The 17,291-nt window shown below is 55.8% G+C and overlaps 1 protein-coding gene across 1 annotated transcript; it reads left to right on the top strand.

Annotated features, from left to right (window-relative positions):
• Positions 1-277: 277 nt before the first annotated feature.
• SLC6A7 (solute carrier family 6 member 7) lies at positions 278-16,166 on the top strand. The gene is made up of 14 exons (XM_068148221.1): positions 278-354; positions 5,949-6,129; positions 7,178-7,309; positions 8,381-8,615; positions 9,193-9,331; positions 9,639-9,773; positions 10,442-10,545; positions 11,110-11,234; positions 11,621-11,733; positions 11,816-11,947; positions 12,608-12,707; positions 13,142-13,242; positions 13,424-13,591; positions 14,895-16,166. Exons 1-14 carry the CDS (start codon positions 322-324, stop codon positions 15,102-15,104), a joined length of 1,908 nt encoding a protein of 635 aa, XP_068004322.1. The 5' UTR covers positions 278-321; the 3' UTR covers positions 15,105-16,166.
• Positions 16,167-17,291: the final 1,125 nt, after the last annotated feature.

The following is a 17,291-nucleotide window of genomic DNA, read 5'->3' as shown; positions in this document are numbered from 1 at the left end:
TCCCCCTCACTGCCCAGGTGCGGGGGCTGAGGTCCCGGACCCCAAGCCCAGCAGGGGTGAGTTTGACAGACAGCCCTTCCCCAGCGTGCTGAGAGCCCTCCCCTCCACCCTCGCTGCTCAGCACGCAGCCATCCTCAACTCCAGGCAACCTTTTCCTCCAGCCTTGCTGCCCCCGTCCCCCTGCCTCCCTCCTTCCCGGAGAGTGGCACCCCCTCCTTGCCTGGTATCGCTTCGCCCGCTCCCCCCTCTCCCTCCCTAGCGCCGGAGAAAGCGAGAGGGGAAAGTGCCGGAGCGGCGAGCGCATAGCAACAGGATTCTGGGATGAAGAAGGTTCGGCAGCAGCATCTTCGGAAGGTGAGAGCCGGGGGTTGGGGGTGCCCCGTTCCAAGGATGGGAGCCGGGGAGCGGGCTGATGCCCATGTCCCTGCCGTTCCCTGCCCGGGCAGCCTCCCTGCGCCATCGGCAGACTTTTCCCTGGCCAGGACTGCAGTCGGAGATCGGGGCGGGGGGCGGCGAAGCAGGATGGGGTGGGAGGGGGAGGGGGGTGGGAATTTCATAACCAACACCCCCACCTTACTGCAATTATCAGTCCAGGGAGGCTCTGGGTTGTGGGCAGAGCTGCTTGCTGCCCACTCTGGCTAGCATCACCCTTCCCTCCCCTGCAAACAGGTGCTGGTGCTGATGATTCATGTTGTGTCTGGCTGGGCAGCTGTGGGTAGGCACCCAGGGGCAGAGCTGGCTGCCCACAGCATGGTACCCTGGGCATGTTGCCCCTGCCAAGCCCCAGGGACTGCCTGGTCATGGGAGAATGATGAGGGGCTTCCCCCATGCTGGGCTTTCCCACTTGTATCTGGGATTGCCTCCTCCTTTAAAGGCGCTGGACCCTGAACTCCCCTGGTGCCCTTTGGCATCTGGCAGAGCTAGAAAACCTTCTTATATCCTGCTGGAAACCTGCTCAAACTCAGCGTTCAGGCTTCCTTATCCTAGAGTCCCCTCCACTCCTGCTTTGCCCTCACCAGGCTGAGTCTGCTGCCCTTCACATTTGGGACTGAGCCTCTTCTCTTGCCTGTCTCACATGGGGACACACAGAGGGGCAGAGGCTGGCAGCCACAGCTTCCTCATGGGGACATGGTGTAGCAGGGTGGTAGAGGCTGGCAGCCACAGATCCCTTGTGGGGATGTGCTGCTGGTGCCAGTGGGTCATGCCTTCCCAGGGGATCCTGGGCAGGGACCCAGGGCCCCTTTGGCTCTGTCCTGTGCCAATCTGTGCCCACGAACCACAGGTCAGGGTGAGTCCAATCTGTGCCAACCTTCAGATGACTGAAAATCCCAGGAAATGTTCATCCTTGCCTGGAAATTCCTAGGCTATTGGGATATGATGTAAAAAAGAAAGGCATCAGTGGCCTGGTGAAAGCCAGCAGCTATCTAATGGCTCTGGCAGCCTCAGGGATACCTGCCTTTCTGCACTGTTGTTTGGAGGCATCATCTGGCTCTTCCCTCTCCTCCTCTTCCCTGCAAATTGCTTTTCCAGATGACTTTGTGACTGCAAGACACATCAGAAGTTGTCTTTGTCCCTTCCAGAGGCTTTTTGAGCACTCACATTCCTCTGCTGCTGGTGATCCTGTTTAACATTTACTCAGGAATTCATTCAGTCCCACAGAGATCAGCTGGAATGGAAAGCAGATGTCTCCAGAGTGATTTCCTCCACTCCCAGTGCTGCTCAGGGCCCTTCTGTTCTTCACTACCCCAAAGTACTTTTGCCTAGTTCCAGATGGAGAACCTGGTGCTCACAGCCACCCAGCACCTTCCAACCACCGCATCCAGTGCTGCCATTGGGCTGGCCTGGAACTGATTGTGGCTAACAGAGGAGTTTGCACAGCCAGCACCCACCCCTGGGGGTGTGTGTGCCTCCTCTCCCTCTCATTATGATCCAGGTCCCATAGGTGAGCTGGGAGTCTTAAGTCTTCTCACCCAACATCTTTCAGGCATATGGAAATTCCTCTTTAGCAGAGAAGACCTTTCTCAGGCTGTAAGGATTTCTGGTTGCCTCCTGCATGATGGCATTTCCAGAAGAGCTGAGTGGATGGGGCTTGCTTGTGTTGTTATTTGCTTTGGGGGGCAGGGGGTTATTTGGTAGAAATGGACTTATGCCCACAGAGGGCAGAGCTGGGAGCCAGGATGTGGGCTGCCCCTCCTCGTACCCAACCAGGCTGCTGAGTAGCTCCCTCCTGCCCGACCCGCTGCCCTCCTCTGCCTTCCACAAACAGCCTCAGACCTTCCTCAACCCCTTCCTTAGGGATTTGAGATGAAACTTGCAGCTTTGCACGCTTCCTGCGCTCTGGACATCGCTGTAATGAGTTTCCTTCAGCCTCAAGAACCTCCAGCCCCAGGCTCTAACGCCGCTTGCTCCCTCTCCTGGCACGTCCTGGGGGAGCCCGGGGTTAGCGCCGCTCCTCAAGGGGCTCCTCCACACCACCGAGATGCTTTATTTACTTCACTTGCTGAGTGATATTCCATTCAAATGAATTTTTTTTCCCTGCTGTTTGCTGTTGTTGGGTTTTTTTTCGTCTCTCTCTCTCTGGAAGAGATTAACCAGCAATTCAAAGTAATCCAAAGTGACTCACACTTTACAGACGAGCTGTGCTCGCACCCGGCTCGGATCCGCAGGGAGAAATCTGGCATCGGGTGGCACTTCTCCCAGGCAGTGGCATACAAATCCGTGCACAAAAACAAGGACCAAACCACCCCGGAATGCCACTTTGGATGGAGACAAAATAGGATGAAAAGGGAACTTTGATCTGGCTGGGGTTTTGTGGACGCAGCTGAGGAGCCTGGAGCAGAGGAGGCTCAGGGAGGACCTTATTGCTCTTGACAGCTACCTGAAAGGAGGTTGTAGCCAGGTGGGGGTTGCTCTCTTCTCCCAGGCAACCAGCACCAGAACAAGAGGACACAGTCTCAAGCTGTGCCAGGGGAGGTTTAGGCTGGAGGTGAGGAGAAAGTTCTTTACACAAAGAGGATTTGGCCGTTGGAATGCGCTGCCCAGGGAGGTGGTGGAGTCCCCAGCCCTGGAGGTGCTCAAAAAAGGCTTGGATGTGGCACTTGGAGCCATGGTTTAGTTGGCAGGAGGTGTTAGGTATTAGGTAGTAGGTTGGACTTGATCTCTGAGGTCTTTTCCAACCTGGTTGATTCTGTGAGGTTTGCAGTGGTTTAAGTGAATTGGCTTCGCAGACAACAATTAGCATCAGGGCAATTTCCTTATGGAAGCCAGACCTGATCTTGGCAGAGCCTGAAGTGCTGCTTCTTCTCAGTGACCTTTGCTTTGCTGACTTCTTGGGAGGGGATCTTCTGGTGAATAATGGAAAGGGAAGCTGTGTTCAAAGAGGATGTGGTTGCCAAGGAGCTGTTAGTCCCTGTCTGTGTGTAACCACAAGGCGGGAGCCGGGGTTGAACGATGCCAGTTGACAGTGGAAAGCACTAGAGCAGAATCACAGCACTAGAGCACTTCAGCTGCTGCTGCTGACAATGTCTGTTATGATAAAAGCTGAAAGGGAGCATTAATCCTGGAAAAGGGCTGGAATGGAGCTGCTGTGTGAGGTTTCCAGCAGCCTGAAGCACAGAGGTGTCTGCATCTCTCTGCTGTTAGGGACAAAAGAAGGGCTGGACTCCTCAAATGCTGTGTTTTGCAATTCATTTTAAGTCAGGCAAGCAGGCCAGGCTTTTTGTGCTCTCCATGGAAAAGCTGTAATTTGGGGCATCTGGGGGCATTGCAGCCATGGAGCAGCCCCCATGTGTTTTCCAGCAGCATGCTCAGTCTGTGCCTCCCCAACCTGCCTGGTGGGGATCACAACATCACCATCCCCGGGGTCTACCCCATTCCAGAGCAGTCTCTGCTTTCCTTCCTGGGCTCCCAGACTTAAACTACAGGCCTTCAGCTAAAGTTATTGATAAGGGAAGAGGTCATCAATGTGACACAGGTGACAAACTACACCCCATGGCCTCTGAAAGGGGTGACCGAGGCGGGGACTGGGCCATGTACACTTTGGAAAGGGTCTTGCTGGTTCCTTGTGTTTTGCTCCTTCTGGGCTGATTTCTGTGCTCCATCTGATGGGTGAGCACCTGCACTGAATCAGGCCACACAGCTCCACCAGTGACCTCCTGCAGCTCTTCAGGATTCCAGCAGGGTGCAGGAATTCGGTGAGAGGCTTTAATAACCTCCCAGCATCTCTGCCTGCTGGTTTCCTGCGATGCAAACCCGCAAAGGCAGAGGTCCCCAGGCGGTGTGAGGGGCTGGGAAGCATTTCTGTAGGGGATACCAAACTCTGATGGGCAGAATCACAGAACGTTAGGGGCCAGAAGGGGCCTTGAAACATCATCCAAGTCCAACCCCCCTGCCCAGGGCAGCATCACCTAGAGTATGACACACAGGAGCACACCCAGGTGGGTTTTGAATATCTCCAGGGAGGGAGACTCCACAACTCCTCTGGGCAGCCTGTTCCAGGGTTCTGTCACCCTCACAGGGAAAAAAAATTTCCTTCTGTTCCTGTGGAAATTCCTCTGCCTCAGCTGCCACCCATTGCTCCCTGTGCTGGCACTGGGCATCACCCAGCAGAGCCTGGCTCCAGCCTATGGGCACTCATCCTTTACATCTTTATAAGCATGAATGAGGTCACCCCCCAGGCTCCTCACCTCCAAGCTAAAGAGCCTCAGCTTCCTCAGACTCTCCTCCTAAGGGAGATGTTCCACTCCCTTCATCATTTTTGGGGACCCATAGCTCCTGTCCCCAGCTGGCAGGGCCCTTTGTGAAGGCAGGTTTTAAGCTGCTGAACTTCCTGGGAGGGATGTTGCAGAGCAGTCTGTCCACCACCCACCAACTCAGGTTGCTGTGGGTCATGCCCACTGCATGCCCTGGGTTAATTAGCAAGCACAGCCGTGGTTTGGAGAAGCTGCTGAGCTGGAGGGCTGTGTGAGACAGCTGCAGGAGGGCTGGCAGGCAGCAATGGGTTTGTACCAGCAGTGTGATATTTGGATCATATTTTGATTCTTCAGACTATGCTCCTGAAGCCTTTTCTTCTCACCCTTGCATTGTGATGGTGGCATCCAGCTGGGATGGGCTTCTAATGGTGGGGTTTAAGGTAGCAGCTTTGTTGGGCTGTGTGTTGCAGGCTGGCTTTGGGAAGAGCTTACCCCAGCTCACCCTGTCCCTTGCGGGGTTTGCACTCTGGGTGGGGGTGGGTTTGCTTGTGGTTTGCCTCTGTGTTTGGTGTCTTTGGGCTGTGAGCAGCACACGAGTGGTGCTGGCAGCTGGATGAGCAGGGAGCACCATGAGAAGGTTGGGAGCCTGTGGCCAGCAGCATCGCCAACACAGCTCCTTGTCTCCATGGGAACCAGCAGCAAGAGCATCCTGTGGTCCAGCCAGAGAGGACAAAGAGGAGGAAGAGCAGAGGAGATGGCAGACACCTTCCCCAGGGGCTGTGGCAGGGCAGTGCTGGGCTTTGCTCACCAGCCAGATTGGATCTCCTGCAGGGTGGAGATCTGCTACAGGCTCTGAGCACATGTGCACACTGGTGCAGGGGGACATGGAATTCCTTCTGGTTGATCCCTCCAAATCCAGGCCCCCCTCCCTCACCCACTTCCCATGGGCTTGTTCCCTATGAATTGTGAGCTCAGGGACATGGCTGCTCTTTCCTTTTGAGAGCCCGAGAAGCAGAGGCCACCCTGCCTTTCCTGGGGTAGCTCTGGCCATGTTTTATCCCCTTCCCTTGCTCAGCAGAGGAGCAGGGCGTTGGCTGGGGCGGTGCACAGAGAGCTGCTGGGGTGGGCTGTCTCCGAGGGACAAATGTCTTGGGGGGCTTACAAACTCACACCCAAGCTCTTGGTGTTACTTCCTTCTGTTCTTCATCCCTCCTTGACTCTCAGCTGCCCTCTCCCATCTCCTGCTCTCTCACCCAGCCGGTGACACCAGAGCTCCTGGTGAGCCCCAGCAGCCAGGACGGGGACCTGGGCTCCGAGTGCCCAGAAGACAGAGGGAACTGGACGGGCCGGCTGGACTTCCTCCTCTCCTGCATTGGATACTGTGTGGGCCTTGGAAACGTCTGGAGGTTCCCCTACAGGGCTTACACCAATGGAGGAGGTACTTGGGCTTCCTTTGGAGTGGCCATGTCTCACCCTCACTGAGCTGGGCTGGTGGGAAGTGTCTCTGAAGAGATGTCCCTTGCCCTTCTCAGGGCTGGGGAGCAGTGTTTGCTGCTTTGGGGTGAAGCCTCCTCCTGCCCCATGTGCTTGCTGCAGGGCATTAATCCACCTGTGGAAGGGACTCACCAGTCCAACTCTGTGCTCATGGCCTTGGAGACATCTCCAGCTCCATGCTGGGCAGGATACCACCTGAGCAGGTTGTCCTCCAGGACTTAGAGAAGTCAGCAAATGCTTCTGAGGTTTCAAAGGAATAGAATAGAATGGAATAGGGATAGGGATAGGAATAGGGATAGGAATAGGAATAGGAATAGGAATAGGAATAGGAATAGGAATAGGAATAGGAATAGGAATAGGAATAGGAATAGGAATAGGAATAGGAATAGAATAGAATTAACCAGGTTGGAAAAGACCTTTGGGATCATCAAGTCCAACCTATCACCCAGCACCATCTAATCAACTAAACCATGGCACCAAGTGCCCCATCCAGTCTCTTCCTAAACACCTCCAGTGATGGTGACTCCACCACCTCCCTGGGCAGCACATCCCAATGGCCAGTCTCTCTTTCTGGGAAGAATTTCTTCCTAACCTCCAGCCCAAACCTCCCCTGGTGCAGCTTGAGACTGTGTCCTCTTGTTCTGGAGATGAGCAAGCCTTCTGCAGGGTGGAAGCCTGGAGTGATGGTGCCAGGTGCCCAGCAGCTCCCAGGGCGAGTGCTTGCCATGTGCAGCAATAATTGGAGGATTTCATGGTGTTTGTGAAAGACTTAAGGAGAAAAGAGAGTCGAGGGTGAAGGGGGAGCACAGCACCCAGTGAGCCCCAGCCCTTTCCTCCTGCACCAATGGTGAGCTGCTGCCTCTTGCTGTCTTCAGGTTTTAGTGTAGAACCCTGAGAGCCACAGATACTTACTCCCTGCCATAGATGGGCTTGAAGTGTTTGCTCTGTGGCCTTTGGGGGATTTTTCTTTCTTTCTTTCTTGCTTCTCACAGGGGCTTTCTTGGTTCCTTACTTCATCATGCTGGCCATCTGTGGGATCCCCATCTTCTTCATGGAGCTGTCTCTTGGCCAGTTCTCCAGCCTTGGGCCCCTTGCTGTCTGGAAGATAAGCCCTCTCTTTAAAGGTGCGTGAGTGAAGTCCAGAGCCTCTGGAAGAGCTGCTTGGTGGGGGCATGGACCAGCAGTAGCATCCCATGGACCTCAAAGCTCTTGTTAGAATCACAGGTTAAATCCTGGGTGGGGATGGACTTCTGGGTTAGCTGCTTTAGTAACTGCAAGCTAGGTATGAGATCTGCCAGTCTTTGGAGGCTCTGGATGTCATGATCAGCTCTAGGATCTTGTGTACCAGCCATACAAAACAGAGCATCAAAGCTAAGCAGTGAGTGTTGAAGACAAAGGTAAGAGTAAAGCACTCAAAAAAAACCCCACCCAAAACACCAGGTCACACCAAACACTTTGAGTCTCAACATTAAGCTGGAGCAAAGTCATCTGCATGATGCAGTAGATCATCAATCCAGGGGAGGCATGTCCAGAAAGTGACAATCAGAGGCTCCCCAGCTCCAGGTGAACTCCTGGCTGGTTAAACATGTGGCTGCTGAGGTCCAGTGTCTGACTGTGGTTTTGGATGTGCTCCATCCCAGAGAGGTGCCTCACTCCTTCTTTGGAGTGTGTCCAGTTCTGGGCCCCTCAGCTTAAGAAGGACATTGAGACACTTGAATGTGTCCAGAGAAGGGCAATGAGGCTGGGGAGAGGTCTGGAGCACAGCCCTGTGAGGAGAGGCTGAGGGAGCTGGGGTTGCTTAGCCTGGAGAAGAGGAGGCTCAGGGGTGACCTTACTGCTCTCTACAACTACCTGAAGGGAGGTTGTGGCCAGGTGAGGGTTGGTCTCTTCTCCTGGGTGACCAGCAGCAGAACAAGAGGACACAGTCTCAAGCTGTGCCAGGAGAGGCTTAGGCTGGAGGTGAGGAGAAAGCTCTTCACAGAAAGAGTAATTTGCCACTGGAATGTGCTGCCCAGGGAGGTGGTGGAGTCTCCATCCCTGGAGGTGTCCAAGAGGGGATTGGATGTGGCACTTGGAGCCACGGTTTAGTTAGTCATGAGGTGTTGGGTGCCAGGTTGGACTTGATGATCTCTGAGGTCTTTTCCAACCTTACTGATCCTATGATTCTATGATTCTTTACCCTCTCCTTCCTCCAGGTGTTGGCATGGGCACCATCCTCATCGTCTCCCTGGTGGCCATTTACTACAACATGATCATTGCTTATGTTCTCTTCTACCTCTTTGCATCCCTCACAAGCGACTTGCCCTGGCAGCACTGCGGCAACTGGTGGAACACTGCCCTGTGCCTGGACCACCACGTCATCAAGGCAGGGAACACCACCTTCCCTGCCAACATCACCAACACTGTCAGCCCCAGTGAGGAGTACTGGAGGTAAAGAGGTCAGCCTGAAGCAGCCCTGGGGACATGGTTGACACCCAGCCAGAGGGAACCTAGGGATGGGATGAGGGCTGGAGGTCTGTGCTGCACACCTCGTGGCATGGTGGACACCCATGGAGGACATTGTGGGTTCTTTTGGGGGTCAGCTGTGAATGATGTCTCAGTTTAGCTGTTGGGATGATGTCTGTGGGCTGTGGGAGGTGTCCACGGCCTGGTGTTGCTTTGCTGGCCTGGAGATGTCAGACTACAATGCATCCCATGACTGAAGCAGTTGGTGTCTGCTTTGGGCTCTTTCATGCATGGTGAAACCTCTCCCCTTGGTAAAGAATCATAGAATCCATAAGGTTGGAAAAGACCTCAGAGATCACCAAGTCCAGCCTGGCACCCAGCACCTCCTGACTAACTAAACCATGGCCCCAGATAGCTGCCAGTGCCCTGCTGCTCCCTCGCTGCTGAGGGTTCTGACAAGGTTATTTCTCAGAGCAGAGGCCTTGCTGGGTTCAGAGAAGGTCTCAGGACCCCGGTGGGGGAGTGCCAGGGCTGCTCACTGGTGGTTCTCCTTCCACCCTAGCCGGTATGTGCTGCACATCCAAGGCAGCTCTGGGATCGGAGATCCCGGGACGATCCGCGGGAACCTGTGCCTGTGCCTGCTCCTCTCCTGGACCATTGTCTATCTCTGCATCCTAAAGGGAGTCAAATCCTCTGGCAAGGTAAGGGCTGGACAGACTCTGCTGGGGGGTCTTCAGCAATGCCCAGCAGTGCCTGTGATTCCCTGCATGCCTGGAAAAGTCTGACCCACCGACACCACCGGCAGGACACAGGCTGCTCCCGGGCTGGCTTGGACACTGCACACCACGGGGCTGGCACCACTGGCCCTGCTGCATCCCGAGGATGCCACCCAGCTCTGCAGGGTGATGCTGGGTGGTGTGGTGTCCCAGCCTGAGAGCAGGGCTGTGGGGGAGTGCTCGTGCTGTGCTCTCGCTCCCAGCTCTCCCAGCTGGCTCTGCCCTCCCACAGGTTGTGTACTTCACTGCCACCTTCCCATACCTCATCCTGCTGATGCTGCTCGTTCGTGGCATGACCCTGGATGGGGCCTGGAAGGGGATCCGCTTTTACCTCACCCCCCAGTTTGACCACTTGCTGTCTTCCAAGGTGAGCGGGGGCTTGTGCAATTTGTTCAGGCCACGAATATGAACCTTCTCCTGCCTCCCCCAGCTTGCCACAGAGGTGGTTCCCTTACTCAGGTGCCTTTTCTGGCCAGTCCCTGACCCAAAGTCCTCTCTCTTGGTTGCTCCTAGGCCAAAAAGTATTTGCCTTTCAGCAGTCTGTCTTTGCTCCACACTTGGTCTGTGCTGCTCTTCCCACCTGACCCAGCCTGTGTTTCTGGGTTTCCATGCAGGAGGTGGAGTGCACACCACCTGCCCTGGGGGCCAGGACCATGGGCAGGTTGGCCCAGCCCCTGTTATGGGCTAGGGGGGGCAATGGGTGCCCCTTTGTCTGCTTTATTTTCCATGATGTGCAGAGCAGGGAGTTTCCTGGGGTCAGCAGTGTTGGTAGCAGAGACCACCTAGTTTCAGAAGAGGAATTAATGTCATGATGGGCTGGCTCTAAAACACCCTCATCAGCCCTTCCACTATCCAGCTGCCCCACTACAAATGGTGAGCATGTCAGCAAGGGAAGGCAAAGAGCCCACGGGCTTTGCGTGCCTGGAGGGATGGGAAGGTTTGCTGGGGGCTCTGGGTAAGCATTTTCTGACTCTGTCTTCCTCAGGGGGAGGTTTCCAAACCCATGCTCTTCTCAGAGCTGTTTCCTTCCTCCAGGTGTGGATTGAGGCAGCCCTGCAGATATTTTACTCCCTTGGAGTAGGCTTTGGAGGCCTCCTCACCTTCGCCTCCTACAACACTTTCCATCAGAACATCTACAGGTGGGAACCAGCTGCTGCCTTGTGAAAACTGTGGGGTGAGAGGAGCCATGAAAGCCTCAGCTGTTGGGTTCAAAGCCAGCAAGAGGAGCATGTGGTGCTGCATGCAGTCAGACAGCACTGCTCCTTGCCCAGGCACCTTACAGATACCTGGCAGCTTGCACAGGCTCGAGGGGGACAGAGGGATCTGTGGGAGACAATTCTGCTAACCATGAAGGCACAGCAACAGGCTTAGACATTTTGGGCTGCAGATGCTGAAGGCTGGGGACACCTGAGGCTAGAGTTATGTCTGTTTGCCCTGTCCCCATCACCCACTGCAGTTCACCAGCAGAAAGGGGAGCACAGGTGGTGGGCATCTGGGCTCATGCCCTCCACAGGGGAAAGCAAGCTTGGGAGGAGCTTCCAAATAACTTGTGTCACTCCTTTTACACTGGAAAGCACATGCCAAGAGAGGCCCTGGAGGAGAACTGCACTTTCCTGTGGTACCCAGGGCTGGGAAAGCCACCATGCACTGCTGTGGGTGCTAAGGAGTGGGCATGCTCAGAGCATCTCCTTTCTCCTCTGCAGGGACACCTTCATAGTGACCCTGGGCAATGCCATCACCAGCATCCTGGCAGGGTTTGCCATCTTCTCTGTTCTGGGATACATGTCCCAGGAGCTTGGGGTCCCTGTTAACCAAGTGGCAAAAGCAGGTGAGGCCAAAGAAAGATCCTTTCTCCTTCACCCCCTGCCTGTGTATGCTGAGGAGCATTCCGTCCAGATGGAAGGCCTCTGGGGGTGCCAGCATGAGGGATGAAGATGTATGCTTAGCAGGCCAGGGAGAGGGAAGGGAGGAGACTGGTTCCTGCCTCACAAACATTGACCAATGCTAAGTGATACCTAACAAAGACCTGAACCAGCAGCAGGCTGGTTCTCTTGCATCTCTGCACCTTCTGCTGCAGGAACTCTCCTACCCATCTTGCCAGAGCCTTGGCAAGCCCCTGCTGCAGTGTCACTCCCCTGGGCTCTCTCCTCCTGCATGCCCCCATGCCCATCACCGTCACCTCCTTTTCACCCTGCTGTCCTTTGCCTCCCCTAGGTCCTGGCTTGGCTTTTGTGGTGTACCCCCAGGCCATGACAATGCTCCCTCTTTCTCCATTCTGGTCTTTCCTGTTCTTCTTCATGCTGTTAACCCTGGGCCTGGACAGCCAGGTAAGGACAGAGTCCACCGAGCCAGCCGTGGTGCCCAGGCAGCCAGGGGGGCTCAGAGGACCCTCTCCTCCTTTGTGTGCAGTTTGCCTTTATGGAGACCATCGTTACAGCAGTGACAGATGAGTTTCCCTACTACCTGAGGCCAAAGAAAGCCTCCTTCTCGTTTGTCATCTGCATTGTCCTCTTCCTGATGGGGCTCATCCTCACGACAGAGGTAAGGGTGCGGGGATGCATGCGCCATGGGGACCGACTAGGGCCTGGGTTTAGGAGGGGGTTAGCCTGCAGAGAGAGAACCACAGAGTTATTGAGGCTGGAAAAGACCTCTGAGATCATCAGCCTACGACCTAGCAGCCCCACAGCAGCTAAACCATGTCCCCAAGTGCCACATCCAAGCTTTTCTTAAAGACCTCCAGTGATGGTGACTCCACCACCTGCCTGGGCAGCACATCCCAGTGCCTAAGCAGCCTTTCTGTGAGGAAGTGCTTCCTGAGGTCCAACCTAAACCTCCCTGGTGCAGCTTCATACCATGACCCCTTGTCCTGTCACTGGTTTCCTGGGTGAAGAGCCTGACTCCTACCTGACTACAACCTCCTTTTAGGCAGTGGTAGAGACAAGTGTGCTCACATCAGCTAGCAAGGTGATGTGCCTGGGCTTCTTGGGGAGGTGAGGTCCGAGGGGAGCAACAGGACACCCTTCCTGTTCCTGCACCAACCCCAGGAGGAGAGTGATGCCTCCTGACAGGGCCTGACAGCTGTCTCCTCCAGTGCCCTCCCAGGGGCTAGGAGGATGTGAAGCCAAGAGCGGGAGGGCATGGGCAGGGATGTATTGGGCTGCTGGTCCCAGGGACGTTGGTCACTGTGCTTTGCCTCTCCAGGGTGGGATGTATTGGTTGGTCCTGCTGGATGACTACAGCGCTGGCTTTGGCCTCATGGTGGTGGTGATCACGACCTGCCTCGTGGTGACACGTGTCTACGGTAAGGGGCACAGGGGGGGCTGGGCTGTCTGTGTGAAGAATCACAGGATGTTAGAGGTTGGAAGGGACCTCAGGAGACCATCAAGAGGGATCATCAAAAGGGATTTGAGGGATCATCAAAAGGGATTTAGAGGGAGCAGCAGGGGAGCCAGCAGCCTCACGATGAAACACCTCTGCTCCAACCTCTTGTTTGCTCTGGGCCATCACTGGATTTGCTTCTTCAGAGATACTTGGGGTGCTGAGCCTTGTCCCTCAGACAGCACCAGCTGGGCCCCATGTCCTGCATCTCCCAGCTGGGAGAGGAGATAAGTCTTTGATGTAGAGGATGCAAACCACAGCTCTTGGTCAGTGCAAGGAAACCTGGTACAGACACCTGGCTCTGGGGGAAGGATAACAGATTCTGAGTCCCTGTCCCACTCCCTCTCCTCCTTCCAGGCATGAAGAGGTTCTGCAGAGACATCCACATGATGCTGGGCTTCAAACCAGGGCCCTACTTCAGAGCCTGCTGGATGGTCCTGTCCCCAGCAACAATGATGGTAACTGGAGAGCTGCAGTGGTGCCAGCGCCCCTGGATGACCTCCCCTTCCTACCAGTCACCCTGCTAGTGTCTCCTGCTCCAGGGGCCATTCTGGCTCTGCTGGAGGTCTCCAGGTATTTGGTTGAGCAGGAGACCTCCAGAGGGCTCTGGGCTGACTTCTCTTCCTTCCCATCCCACAGGCTTTGCTGGTGTACAACATTGTCAAGTATCAGCCCTCTGAGTACGGCAGCTACCGCTTCCCCACCTGGGCTGAGGGCTTGGGCATCCTCATGGGGGTCCTCTCCTGCCTGATGATTCCTCTGGGCATGCTGGTGGCTGTGCTCCGGGAAGAAGGGACGCTGTGGGAGGTAGGAGGTGCTGGGGGCCAATGTTTCTGGGGAACACCCCCCAAAGGTGAAGGGGTGCTCCCTCCTGCTGAGCCTGTATCCTCTCCTCTGGAGGTGTACGTCCCTGTCCCTCCGCGCTGCCCACGGGCTGTGAGAGGTGGCCTGCGCCAGAGCACTCCCAGCACTGTTCCCCTCTCTGATGCCAGGCAGGCACTGAGCCATGCTGCTTCCCTAGGGGCAGCCCTGTGGGAATCCCCCTTCCAAATCAAGGCTGCCTACACCTTGCCCTACGGGGAAGTGCAGGTTGTTCCTCCTGTGGGGCAGGCATGGGCACATGGGCACTCGTCTGTAGGAGCAATGACAGAGCAGGGAAGGCAGCTGCTAGGCTGTGCAGGCAGCCACAGGCAGCACAGGTGGGATCCCTCCTCTGAGAAGTATTACCTAGGAGCATATTGTGGAGCTGCTGGCTGCTCACAGCCTTCCCAACAGCAGCTGAGCTCTGCTGCTCTCCCAGGGCTGTTAAAAGCAGAGGCGGCAGAGCTTGCTGCCCTCTCCAGGCACCAAATCTCCAGCTGGAGCACTTGGTGGCTGCAACCTGGCTTGGCACAGCTGTGGGCACAGTGGCATGGCCAGGAGCCCCCATGGCTGAGGCTATCTGCTTGCCTAGGTGAAGCTACCTCTACACCACAGGACTGTGCCCCTACAGTCGCCCCTAGCTCCTGCAAACCCTCCTCACCAGTACCCAGGCTGGATGGGACTCTGAACAGCCTCCTCTTGTTGAAGATGTCCCTGCTCACTGCACAAAGGGTTGGACTAGATGATCTCTAAAGGTCTCTCCCAATCCAGACTGTTTTATGATTCCATGACAGCACTTCCCCAGCCCACAGCAGGGCACTTAGAGCATCACAGAATCACTTCTGCTGGGAAAGAGCTTTCAGGTCGTTGAGTTCAACCATTCTCTGACTCTGCCAAGTCTGGTGCTAAAGCATGGCCCTCAGCACCACATCTCTGCACCTTTTAAACAGCTCCAGGGATGGGGATTCAGCTACCTCCTTAGGGAGCCTCTTCCACTGTTTGAGAACCCTTTCAGTGAAGCTTCTTCCCAAGTCCAACCCAAACCTCCCCTGGTGCACCCTGGGGCCACTTCCTCTCATCCTATCACTTGTTACCACAGAGCTGCCCTCCCCGAACGATTCAGGAGAAGCTTTTGCCCCCATCCCATCCTCATCAGGGGTTCTTCCCGTCCTTTGGGGCATTCCCCAGAAGGGCTGGGTGGGGGTGCTGGTGCAGGGTGCCCATGCCGCCTCCCTCTGTCTCCTCGCAGCGAGTGCAGCAAGCCAGCCGGCCCGCCATGGACTGGGGCCCCTCGCTGCCGGAGAACCGCACCGGCATCTACGTGGCCAGCCTGGCTGGCAGCCAGTCCCCCAGGCCACTGATGGTCCACATGAGGAAGTATGGGGGCATCACCAGCTATGAGAACACGGCCATCGAGGTGGACCGGCAGATAGAGGAGGAAGAGGAGTCCATGATGTGATGCGAGCCAGCGCCTCGTGGACTGCTGCGGGGGGGGGGGGGAAGGTGTTTCACCCTCCCAAGTTGCACAGGTTGCACTGTGGCACTTCAGAACAGTTCAGGGGGTCCTTTGGGGAGCTGCTGATCCTGCTGACCTCCTCACCACCACCCTGGGCCCGCCAGGATGGGGCTGCTGCCCGTCTCAGTGCCCCCAAGGTGTTTCTGTTCGGTGTGACAAGTCTGTGCGTTCCTGTGACAGTGTGGTGTGAATGTCCAGGCAGTCCTGCTCCCACCACCCTGCCCTGCTTTCCCTGGGCAGGGATGCTTGGGCTGCAGGGACACCTGGGCTGCAGGAGGTGGGGAGAAGGTCCTCTGCATTGCTCTGTCCTCTGCTTGTGTGTTTTGAACTCCAGTAACCCACAAACACGCGTGGGGCAGACTGCAGCATCCCCCATGCCCTGAGGCCGGTGTGTGCTGCTGCTCCCTGCTCACATGCAGGTGCTCCTGGCAAAAACCAGCACTAAGCAGAGTCCTGCTGAAGAAACCTGACCTAATAAATGAGCAAATAAAAGCAATTAGCAGGAGGGGGGGGAAAATAACAAAACCAAAAGCAAAGCTTTGTTAACAAATCAGATTGGACCTTCCAAATCTTGCACATCCCTCAGGGGCCTTGGTGGGTCAGGGGGGCTCCTCCTCATGGTGCCTGGCACAGCTGGGGTGAGCTGAGGGAAAGGAAGGGCTTGGGTGACCTCCATGTGTGCAGGAGGGCAGGGAGAGATCCTAGCTGGCCCCAGGGCCAAAGGAGGAGCCACGTCCATCCCTGAGGAGGATCTGAAAGTTGTCCCTAGCCCTGGGTGCTACTTTTCCCAGGAAAGGGTGAAAGATTCAGTTTCAGTGCCTGTGTGTGACTTTGGGGGCAGCTCAGCCCAGAGCCCATGTTCCCATTCTCCTGCTGATGCTGCTGGCCTGGGGATGCTGGTGAGCTCCTGGACAGGGCTGTTTGGACCTGACACTGCCAGTCCCCATCACCCTGGTGTTGTGTGCCCCTTCTCCCATGTGCCATCAGCTCACCATTAAAACAGTGTGTGACATGGCCTCTGTGTGGATTATCTGGGGGGGTGATCCTCAGCATGTAAGAATGGCACATCCAGGGGTGGCTTTCAGGGATGGAGGGCACAGTCATAGAACCATAGAGTCAATAAGGTTGGAAAAGACCTCAGAGATCATCAAGTCCAACCTGGCACCCAACACCTCATGACTAACTAAACCATGGCTCCAAGTGCCACATCCAATCCCCTCAAAGTATCACACAGTATCACCAAGGTTGGAAGAGACCTCAAAGATCACCAAGTCCAACCTGTCACCACAGACCTCATGACTAAACCATGGCACCAAGTGCCACATCCAATCCCCTCTTGAACACCTCCAGGGATGTTGACTCCACCACCTCCCTGGGCAGCACATTCCAATGGCAAATAACTCTGGGAAGATCTTTCTCCTCACCTCCAGCCTAAACTTTCCCTGCACAGCTTGAGACTGTGTCCTCTTGTTCTGTTGGTGGTTGCCTGGGAGAAAAGAGCAACCCCCACCTGGCTACAACCTCCCTTCAGGTAGTTGTAGAGAGCAATACGTTCTTTCCTGAGCCTCCCCTTCTCCAGGTGCTGATCTCTGTCCTAGTCAAGAAAACAAAACCCCAGGATAAACAGAGCAAATAGGGCTTGTGTCTGGGTTGTGCATGTGGCCCTGGTGCACCAGGCTCTTCAGCCCTTGGAATGTGCAACCCTGGGTCCAGCACCACGGGCTGAGCACTCAGGGTAAGTCCTGAGCCTGCAGTTTTTCCTAAGGACCCTGTAGCTTTTCCTAATGAACCTGTAGTTTTTCTTCATGAGCATTCCCTGCACTGGAGGAAATTTAGTTACTGCTTTTACCCCTCTGAGAGCTTACAGCCAGCTCCAACACCTCCTCCCCTCCTGCCTACCCACCGCCTAAGGACGCGGAGCTTCCTCCCAGGCTGGCTCTGCCCTTCCTTCTCCCTGCAGGAGCACCGACAGCTCTCTGCATCCTCTTTGCCATACCCTCCCATGGCTACAGCCCACAGGGCCGCTGGGGTTCCCCCAGCCCCAGCTTCCCAGGCTGCGTGGGGCTGTGACAGCAGGGCCGTGCCGAGAGCAGCTCCGTCCGCTAGCCCCCAGGTTAATCATTAGAGGCC

Source organism: Melanerpes formicivorus, unplaced genomic scaffold (assembly GCF_026170545.1).
Source record: "Melanerpes formicivorus ecotype bairdi unplaced genomic scaffold, bMelFor1.0.p_v2 SCAF_2, whole genome shotgun sequence".
Classification (NCBI taxonomy): domain Eukaryota; kingdom Metazoa; phylum Chordata; class Aves; order Piciformes; family Picidae; genus Melanerpes; species Melanerpes formicivorus.
Note: the sequence above shows the minus strand (reverse complement) of the source record. Positions and strands in the feature narration are given on the sequence as shown.